This window comes from Convolutriloba macropyga, chromosome 5 (assembly GCF_964194025.1).
Source record: "Convolutriloba macropyga chromosome 5, txConMacr16.3, whole genome shotgun sequence".
Lineage (NCBI taxonomy): Eukaryota > Metazoa > Xenacoelomorpha > Acoela > Convolutidae > Convolutriloba > Convolutriloba macropyga.
In genome coordinates this window covers 5,171,519-5,182,558 of record NC_134472.1, presented here as the reverse complement: position 1 = coordinate 5,182,558, position 11,040 = coordinate 5,171,519, and the positions used below count along the sequence as shown (strand labels likewise).

The window sequence follows — 11,040 nt, the reverse complement described above, 5'->3', positions numbered from 1 at the left end:
TTCAAAGCTTCGAAGTTTTAGGACTATTTTTCAACATGCTGCTTACTTTGCGAAGGTCGGCAGTTTATGGTATCTACGTGTCCATATTTTGCAACGTTCTCGAAAACGTTGTGAAATTGACATTTCTGATAGGTTTGATGATTTTGGCTTTTTCTGCGTCCTTCTACTGCATATTTCAAAATGAGGGACAGTACAATGGAATGGGAAACACAGGTCAGTTTTTTCTACCCTTGTATCTTAAATTTTTAAGCTCTCGCGTTAATTTTGAATTCGTTGTCAGTTATTTCACAACGCCGACCAGTTAGGGCTTTCATGAACCACTTAAGACAAACAACACCAACAGAATGGAAAGAATGAACATAATGAATACACTCAATCAAAAAAATTCTACAAAACCTTATGCCAATGGATGTCGATCATAGTACTTGACAATGAAAACACATCCGACAGACTGATGGACAACAGATGCGGAAGAAACTGCTAACTGAGCCATAGTTGAAAGATTTCAGCTGCAGAGTTGAAAAGTCATTGACAAAGTAGCCCCTTCTCACCCTTGGCGTTTGATCAATGTTTGTAACAAAAAAAAGACCGTGATCAATGTTTGCAACAAAAAACAATGTTTGCAACAAAAAACAATGTTTGCAAACTTCCTAGAAAAAAATATAAAAACGGCTCGCGCGAGTCTGTGCGTAGCACAGAATGTTCCAACATACCTCTCAAGGTTGCAAAACAACTTTTAAATTTTTCCAGATAAATTTTTCGCAGTATCTGAAAGCAACATATATGCATTGAAGAAAACTAATTGTACTGTTTGAACCAAACAATATGCCGTCTTTTTTTTCAAACGAACAAAATGTAGTTTTTTCAAAAGAACCAAAGTTAAGTGTAGTGCAATCTGAAAGACAGAGAAAAACCATAAAATTTTGTCAGTTGGTCACTACTCAAAGTCCGTCAATATTCATTTAGGTCTTCTTTTGTTTTTTTTAAAAAAAAAACTAGGTGTGGACTTTTTGAGGCTTATTGAAGTTTTTACAATATTTTTTTTCATATTTTGATATTTCATGAGCACAACGTGACAATTAAATTTTCAAAATCTTGCAGAAATAATATGAGCGAGAATTAAAAAAAGAGTTCTGGTATTGGACACAATTGAAGCCACAATTTTTAGCAAATATTAAGTAATTTGACAGATTTTGAACTTTGCCTCTATTTGTGTCTAACATCCGAATGAATTATCACTCACATTAACTATCACTTTCGCTCTCTCTCTCTCTCTCTATCAATCAATTATACCACACGCAAAAAAAAAACGCACACCCAGAAATACACCAACACAAGCGCGCAAACGAACATACAAACCTCAACACCAAAAAAATCTTTACAAATTTTTCTTTTTGTCATGTAATTTTATCTCAAAATTCGTTACCGTTTAACGCTTGACTATTTTTCCTGTACACTTCTTTGGACAATTGTATTGTTAATCGGAAAATAGACAGAAAAATATGAATTTATATTTTTCAAGATTATCGATTTTTTGTCACTTTTGATGTTTCATGAGCATAATCCGGCCATTCGATTTTTCAGAAATTACAAGTCATTCTAAGGGTTATTTAAAACCGCAATTTTGGATCTTCGTTTGTGCCCCCCCCCCAGTTTAGTGGGCGCATATTATTTGCACCCTCCAGACGAAAGTGCCATATTCTTAAATAATGATTGAATATGTAATGGCACGTGCTCTGTAACAGGGGGACGCATAACGTACTGGGGACACAGGCGGAAGAGATCTAATTTAAGAATTTTGAATACTTCCGACAGTTTTGCATTCTGCCTCTAGTTGTTCTTAACATGTAGAGGATCGCTGAAAGCTGTTCGCAGAGTTTCTTGTTTAGTAGCTTTGAGGAACGTTGGTTACCAGTAAATTTCATGTTTTGGCCTTTTCCTTCATTTAAGTACGAGTATTTTTAAAGAAATAGGAAAACTTAGTTCTTTTGAAACTGAAGAAAATTTCTTCTTTTTTCTTCAAAAGAAATTCGAATTTTCCATACGAGGAGTCTCGCAATTAATGAAGCATTTAAATTTTTCAATTTACAGAGACGTCCAGACTGGAAAAGATAAGTTCGAAGAGCAATTTCAAAATTGAAGTTTTTTTCTTATTTACGAATAAAAAGTGGACATGTATTGATTTTTCCAACCTGACAATCCATTAAATCTCTAACTTTCGATTTAATCTGTATTTCATTATTTTGGAGAAGATTAGTTCGAATTATCTGCTCTGATATTAAAAAGAATACAAATAAAAAGGATAAAAAAAGATTCCTTATTTTTCAATAATGAATTTGGTTGATTTGATTTTCATTTCATGATACTAGTTTTTTTTAAATGTTTTCAAGGTTTTGAAAATATAATTGTTATTTCTGATTAAATGAGAAGACTTCTTTAACGAAAACAACTCTAGAATTTAGAAAAGAATACATTTTCTGCTTAGTTTCATATTCTCAACAATGATTTCTGCTATTTTCAGACGGATAAAAATTATTCTTAAACAAAATTTGGTGAAGCAAAACGAAATCATTAATTTTTTGGAAATTTTCGCTCACATAGTTTATTTTAATAATTAGGCTTGAAACTGTTGAAAAATCTCCAATTAACCTAACAAAATTTACTACAATTTTTTGTCGTTTGTTTCTATCTTAAATTTTAATGTAATCTCCCCCCCCCCCCCCCTCGCCCCGCCACGAGCGATCGTTCTTTCTCCTCAATTTTTTCTTTGACAAAACATTCAGAGTGTCTGATATTTTTCAAATTTCTGATATTTTTTATCCTGAGGGCTACAAAATAGTGTTTCTTCTTTCTCTACAATTCGTTAACAAAAAGTGAAAATTTGACTGAAGAAGAAAAAAAGCCAGCCTCGCATATATATTCCCCAATTTTTGAAAAAAAACCCACCATGATAAACCACCGTGAAAAAACCCACCATGAGTCCAATATAGATGTCGCTATCGCTTCGCGGCTGCTGTCAACACAGCTATATTATCGTGTTCTCCAGTTATTTGCAAATCATTAATCAGCCTTTGTTATTGTAGCAAAGGCGAGAGCAACAAAATGCTTCTAAGATAACAATAAAGTACCAAGATCTGCCGAACTGAGAAAATGGATATCACCAGGAAGCAACAATTCTTCGAAGAATCATTGTTAGAAAATGTCACATGAATTGCACTCAAATCACCCGGGGGTTGATAGTATTGTAGCCTGCTTCAACTATTGTGAAGAGGTCAATAAATTTGCTAAGGTTTTTTAACTGTTGTCATCAAGACCAGAAGGAAAATAAAGAAAAGAATGAAAATTGCGCCGGGTAAACATTCCTTAACCCCGATGTAAGCTGAACAAAAACGATTCTACTTTCTTTGTTTGGCCAAAGTATCGACTAAATTTGGTCTCATAACAAAAGAATGTTTGGATCTAGTTTAAATTAAATCATGAGGAAGAAAATAAAACATTGATCTATTATCTAATCAGAAAGCACAATAAATATCATCAGAGGAATAATTCATATCTCACATTAGAGTTTAATACAGCAAAAATCTTCACAAGAAATCAAAGTGATTCGATCTCTTCGTCACTAATCTCCGTGATAAGAAGATCATCTGATAATGGCACACTTTGTTTGGACTTGTGACTCCTTTCAGAATTGCTTTTAGAGGCGCCTGCTTTAGACGCACTTCGCTCCTTTGATCGAGACGATTCTAATATTGGGGAATTTTTATCCGTCGAATTGCTTTGAGAACTGATCGCTTCAATAACACACTCATTGTTATGTTGCGATGTCTCATCATTAGCACTAACTTGACTTTTCTCGATATTGTCATCAACAGCCGACTTGTTCTCAACGTTTACGTTTTTGTTATTGACATCCCCTGAAGCAACTTCGTTAGACGGTTCCGGTTTGCCTTCAGAACTGGTATTCCCAGGCTCTTTCATTTGTTGATTTGGACTATTAGCACCTGTTGTATTCCCACTATCACCGTTCCCTTTGGTAGCTTCATCTACGGTCGCATTCGATGATTGTGAGGGGTTCGCCTGCTGCTGCATGAGAGATTTTATAGCTCGCGCTCTCATTTCCAGTTCCAGAAGCTCCATCTGACTAGGCGTCGGTTCTCCACTAGTGCTCGGGTCAACCTGGAGGAAAGATTTTGTAAGGTCATCAGTAGTCACTTTCTCCACATTCACCGAAGAACTTTTCGAGTTTTTGGTGCTATTGTTATTGGAGTTTTCATTAGATATTGCGTTTCTCTGATTTGCTGGAACGACGGCCTTTTTACCTTTGAGAACATCCAATATTTCGTCATCTGACATTCTTTTGCACTCACTCACTAAATATGAAAATAAACAATACTCTAGGAAAAATTATTATGAAGTTTATTACCTAAATTCCTATTTCATATTACTCGTAGAGAAGGCATTGGTAAAATGCTACTTTTTGAAGGATACAAAATTTCGATAATAAAATGATAGTGACGGAGTATATCACTCTCCAGTAAAATTTCACATCAGATGTTGGATTTAGAACTTTTATTGTCAAGAGCACAGTTTTCTTCAAATTCTCTGGTTGGTTAAAAAATTTTTCATCAAGATTATTTTCAGGAAAATTGAGATTATTGAACTTTTATTTCTCTTATTCAATTAATCTCAACAAAGTGTTAAATTTAGGCTTACCTAAAAGTTCTCTAATCTCATCACTTGAATGATTTGCCTTTTTGATGACGTCAGGTAGCAGTTCTTGTAATTGTTGATCACCGCCCAGTATAGCAAATACTTCTTCCATAAGTTTGTCTCGATCACCCACCATCTCGTCCAGAGGTTTAAGCTCAAGGGCCAGATTGAGCCAGTGCTCGTCATTCAAACTGTTGGCAGAGCTACCTGTACTTACGAAACCGTTGGCATTGCTGTCAATTCTCATGTAATCTTATTTTAAAGTCTCCTTTCTAAGCAGTGAGGGTAAGATCTCAAAGTAGAGTAAAAAAATAGTCAGGCACTGAAAATTTATTTAAGGTTAAAGTGCCATTCAAGGTTGCCAGTTCGAATTTTTCTTAACATTACCTACTGCTTTATCTGAGCTTCTTCGGCCTCTATATCGATTATTACTCATTATTGGAAAAGATTTGCTCTACTTTTTCAATAAGATGTTTTGTTGTGATAAGGCATTTGGTAAGATGACAAACAAACAAAGGATCGCACATGTTTTTTCGTCTCGAAAAATTTCTTCAGGCCTTTCTTCAGAAAAAAAACGGAACACAATTTAACCTAACGAATGAAGCACAATAACTTTAGCATCGTGAAAAGTCAATCAACATCCCCACCGATTGTCTAACCAACCCCATGTTTAGCCTAATGCGTTAGGGGCTATTTCATGCATACAGGAGAGATCAGGTGAGTTTCAACCTAATTAGTAAGACAACGGCTTCTGTACGATTAAACCTGTGCTGTGATAATTGTTCAGCACCCTCTCAAAGGCACCTGTTTCCTTGAGCGATTTGCTTCTGGATCGTCTGTCACTTTTGCTTTTCTTACTCTTGTTTTTCTTCTGTTTCTTCTCTTCCTTTTTCCTTTTGACAGGAGATGGTGTACTCTCAGGGGAAGACCGGCTGCCCATGATTACAAAAGTTTTTTTTTACAAACAGTCTAAAACGAACAACAAATATCTTAGGCGATATTTATCGTTTCCCCTAATAAATATTCCGTTTGTGTCCTCAGTACGTTATGCACCCCCCGTTACAGAGCACGTGCCATTAGATAGAAAAAATTGCACGTGCGTCTGGGGTGCAAATACGCACCCATTAAGCTGGGGGGAACAAACGGATCCAATATTTCCACAGTAAAGGCGAAAAATATTCTATGAATTGTCTTCAGAAATTTTTCAAAATAAAACTTTTCTTCTTACTATTACTAGTCAAACAAAGGTTCTTTTAAAAGATTGATTTTTTAGACTAAGGAACTTTTGAACATTAATTTAAGTTAATGCTCTGTATTACGTAGTATGCTTCATGTATTTCAGGCTTCAAAGTGGTTTCCATGATGATGGGAAGTGTGGAACCGGAAGAAGTTTTGGCATCACCCTCGGACTTGACCCTATTTTTCGCCCAATCTGCTTTATTTGTTATCTTTCTGATATTCATGGCGATTATAACGATGAACCTATTAATCGGACTAGCTATTAGTGACGTGGCTGCTGAAATTCCGTTAGCAAAACAAACTCATTTGTCACAACTTACGGACCATATTGTTCAATCGGAAAACATCGCTAGAGCACTCCCTTGTTTTGGCAGATTCTGTTTCAAAGACAAAGAAGCAGTCATAGATATCAACAAATATGACACTTCACGAGGGGTTGTCGGTACAATTGCGAGTTGCTTTGCTCCGAAATCAACTCCTCAGTTTGAACAAGAACTCATCGAAGAGCTTAAGACAATAGTACAGGAAATTTATGTACTGAATACAATTCAGAAATGCTGATTATAAAACTGAATAAACGCATGATTGGTTCTGTGAAGATATTCAATGTCATATTATTTAACTCAATTTAAAACTGACCTTTATCAAAATTCTATTATTATCGTTAGACATACAGCTAGATAGGTTATACTTTCTAAATACCGACATTACTTATTTTAACATAGGGATGTCACTATAATAATGAGCTGAATTAACTAAAAAAACTTGATAATAATAATAAAATACTAAAACAGGGCTTTGAGTTGATATCAAGGGTTTTCACCCATTTTGCCGTTCTTCAGCTGTTTTATCAAGTTTAGAGGGTTACGGTTTCCACATCTGCATATCACTCTCCAGGTAAATTTGTTTTCTTCAGAGTACTGTCTGAGGAAGAAATTCTAGTAAAACATTTTGAGTAGTCGATTTATTGAGGATAGTTCCAAAACTTTCATATACTCGGAGTGTAGTTGTACTGCAGTTTCCTTTTTCAAAAGTAGTTTTCTTTTGTTTTCTTTAATCGAGGTTTCGATAACTGAAGTTCGCCTCGGACGTTTTGTCCCGTATTTTCGTTGATTGCTTCAATTTCTGTTAAAATTTTACGTCAAAATCTCGTCTTTTAAGGGATCTCCATCAATATCAACAGATCATACATTTCAACATATATGCTTTAAGGTAGGGTGTGTAATGCTATTAGCTTATTTCGATAGTCAAATTGCGAGCCTTATACCAATTTTGTTGCATGGTGTTGCACCTCTTCAAATTCTGATAAGTTTCATTTGTTTACTAACCAAGTCCGAGAAGCATACACAGCGATTGCGACAAGATATCTGCTGTATGCGTATTTTGTTTTCCCAAGTACAGCTTGATGTTAGATTATGTTTGATGTGAAAAAGGGCTGCCATTGCCTTACTTGATCTTCGTATGCATATTTCATTCGAGTTTAAGTTTAGGTCAGGTTGCGATTGTTTTAAGTTGAACATTTAAATTGCATAAGTGTGCTTCAAAAGGCCTTTTATGTTGAGTATATGTGATTTTTTGGTGTTTGGTTCCCTGCCATTTGTTCTTAGCCAGGCTTCTATGTTTTCAATTGCTTTGTTCATTTCCGACTTGTAATGACTACTTTGAAATCATCAGCAAATTCAAAGCTATCTACTTCAGACAAGCAATAATTGAGATCAATTATGAAAAATAGAAAGAGTAGGGGACCAAAGATTGAACCCTGAACACTACTGGTAACAAATTTTAGGGTTGACTTTTGGGCATTTATTTGTACATACTGCTTGCGACTACTTAGATATAATTGCTTGCTAAGATATTGCCTCTAAAAACTAGAGAACTAAGTTTGAATATGAGCTGATCATGCGGTACACTGTCCAAGGCTTCAACAAAATCGTGATGCAAAACGCTCAGTTCTTTAATAGACTCTAGATCGTTCGGTTGGTATACTTTGTCTAGGAAATATATCAGTTATAACATGGGTGTAACGTTGCTCGAGAAAAGCAACAAACTACATCAAAAAGTTTTTCAAGAACCTCAAAAAGGTCTTGAAGCTCTGTTTAGCAGCAACAGAGGAGGCAAATGGGATGGAAGCAAGTTACTCCAGCTTTGTTGTCTTCTTTGAATATTGGTGTTACTTGGCTTATCTTCCAATAGTTTGGTTCGTTAAGACACAATTGAAATAGTTTCAGCGATTTGCAGAGTTTTTGTCCGGTTCAGTTTGTCAGGATTTATTTTTCGTAAAATTTTGCTAATACGTTCCTCTGTGCAATTAATGGTGTTCAGTTCACTCATTCGTTCATTGTGGACAATAATGTTAGAATAATTCAATACCGATGCGGCGTATTGATTGAAAAGTTCACAGGCTTTTCAACATCTTTTGATGCTTGTTTGGGCAAGATGGACGGTCGGGGGTATTGAGAGCGTTTTTGAACACATTTTAAACATTTTTGTATTTACTGAAAGATCTTCCTTCGAAACCCAATTTTTCTTGTTCCACGAGGTTTTTTTTCAGCATCATATTTGATTTTTTCGAGAAGCTTTATTTTTTTGAGATTTCAAGCTTATTTAAAATATTTAATGTAGAATTTTCGTGGTATATTTTTTTCAATTTTATCCCAAAAACTTTCATAATAATGTCTTAACAATTTGTCGACATTGCTGTAAGAATATACGTTTGGGAAGATTTTTGGATTTTATTTCAGTTAAGTGCATCCCAGTCTGCATTGTGAAAGCAAATTTTATGTCAGGTCCTAAAAATTGATGATTTTCTTTTTCAAAGTCAGTTGTTATAACAATTGGCCTTTGATCTGAGAAATTTGGATCTTTTTGTCAACAATCATTTTGGAGACTCATTAAATAATTGCAGTTGACACTAGAATCTGGGGTATTATTTAAGACGGTTTTTCGATTCGTTACGAAAGTTATTTCCAAAAGAGAAATCAATATCAGTTTTTAATAATAGTCAAACTTTGATGACATGGCTGACCAGGTCGATCGCAAAAGTTTCAAGTCGCCTGTTAGAATGATCTTAGTACATTGAAATTCGTCTGCTACGATACTAAGCTTCTCAATTAGGCGTTTTACATCACTTACTTTCCATTGGTTAAAACTTAGATATGGGGCTGTGTATGCACTGCACATTAAAACATTACCGTCTTGTTCATTACCCGACTACTATTCAGAGAGGAGAACTGTACTTTTCGTTACGATATTCATATTTTAGCTGAAGTTAATAAGGCTGGTACTTAAAAAGCGGACAACATTCAAAAATAAAGACATGAATACATAAATTGCAACGCAACAGATGAATTAATCAAAATTTCATAATCTGCAGCATCAGTTTTTTAATCGTTCAAATGCATCGTTTTCGCAATCGTTAAAAATATGCAGCATCATTTTTTTTCACATGGAATCCAAATGAGCGCCTTGAAAAATCAAAGTTGATCTGCAGCAAAAATAGATCTCAAACTCATATCAGCAAATCACTGTCAACTTCAGTGATTTAAGTTGATTCTTCGAATGCCTCCGCACAAAACAATAATTTTTTTCAGATTATAATTTGAAAATTTATGTTCATTAAACTCCAGTCTTAGTAGCAAAAATTCAGAATTTTGAATCAAAAATAACAACTTTAAACTTCATTGCAAAGTAAAGTTAGAAAATTGTGCAGCTGGCTAAAATTGGCGTCTATAAGCGGGTATGCGGACAAGGCACGTACGCACCAGACAAGCACATCTTGCTGCGCAATACAAACAAAATCCAAATTTGAAAAAAAAAATCAGTACAATAAAATGCAGAAGCCAACAATTAAAAAGGAATTGGCAATGAAAATTTTATTCGCACGTCGAGTCAATCCTCGGGATTTAAATTGATATTGTTTTAAAGTAAATAGCAAAACAAAAAAATCTTAAAAAATTATAACTGTTCCAAAAATTTAGAGAACTTTAACATATATACTAAAACTTTCACATACATTTCTTACACATGAATTCGCAACACTAATTGTTTTCATTTTGGCAATTGACTGAAGCAGAAGCTTAACAAAATGAATTTTTGAATCGTTTGTTACAGTTGTTTTGCTTTTATCTTGTTTTCTTTGTATCGAAAACCGAAAAATTTACTTCTCTTAGCACACCTACTTCAACGAGGTTTGGCGAAATTTGGGTTTGGCGAAATTTGCCAAACCCAAATTTCGCTATAAGCTCTCGCATGCGATGTTCTTCGCGAGCGGTTACAGCACGCCTCCTCGTTCTTGTCTTGTAGATCTTGTAGGTTTCGTTATTTAGGTGTGGCCTCAATGGTCTAATACCTTGGAAGGTAGTTCCGTGCTCTCCTGTTGATGAATTAACTTTGCAATGTTAGTAAACATTGATGCTTTTTGACAGTCAAATGTTTACCGCTCATGTCAAAAGCTTTATTAATAATTAACTTTTTGTATTTACGATAAGAGTTGATTTTGTTTTACTTATTATCCCCCTAACACAACCCTTAAGATAATGATTTTTTATCTGAAATGTTTTAATTTTTGTCAGTGCATTATAGAACCATCTCAGCTGCCGGTGCTCTTAAACAGGCAACGAATCGTTCCCTGAATAACGTTCTTTTTACGCTGAAGTGGAGAACAACTCAGGTAGTCGAATACACTTTCGGTAGGAATTGGTTTTTGTTGACTCGAACGAAAAAAAACTATCGTGTACGATTCAACTTAAATGCGCATTTAAATACAAAGGCTGCGCAGATATCCTCATTAGTAATGTCAGAAGGAAACAGAAGATTCGTGTTGACAAAAATTACGTTATCCCGTAACTCTTTTGTGGATCTTCCTTTACAGTATACCAAATATCATCCCAAAAACACACATCTTTACCCCAGACCAATTTAACTGCATGTGATAACGGTCGAAGACAGCAGCAAGGGAAAATTGCAGATCTCTGTGGTCGGGAAGAACTACTATCCTAAAGTGTACGAGCTTTCAAGAGACTCTCCTGAAGTATTCAAGCAACTAACAGAGAAATTAACGAATGCGGGGCTTTGTTGAAAAACTTGTTGTGA

The 11,040-nt window shown here is 35.0% G+C and overlaps 2 protein-coding genes across 2 annotated transcripts; one reads left to right on the top strand and one right to left on the bottom strand.

Moving 5' to 3' along the window:
* The first annotated feature begins 6 nt into the window (after positions 1 to 6).
* On the top strand, positions 7 to 6,599 carry LOC142339073 (transient receptor potential cation channel subfamily A member 1 homolog). The gene is made up of 2 exons (XM_075388742.1): positions 7 to 213; positions 6,053 to 6,599. The coding sequence occupies exons 1-2, from the start codon at positions 36 to 38 to the stop codon at positions 6,508 to 6,510; spliced, it is 636 nt and encodes a 211-aa protein (XP_075244857.1). The 5' UTR covers positions 7 to 35; the 3' UTR covers positions 6,511 to 6,599.
* On the bottom strand, positions 3,453 to 5,676 carry LOC142339072 (uncharacterized). The gene is made up of 3 exons (XM_075388741.1): positions 5,476 to 5,676; positions 4,714 to 4,917; positions 3,453 to 4,370 (listed from the first exon to the last, which is right to left on the bottom strand). Exons 1-3 carry the CDS (start codon positions 5,648 to 5,650, stop codon positions 3,595 to 3,597), a joined length of 1,155 nt encoding a protein of 384 aa, XP_075244856.1. The 5' UTR covers positions 5,651 to 5,676; the 3' UTR covers positions 3,453 to 3,594.
* Positions 6,600 to 11,040: the final 4,441 nt, after the last annotated feature.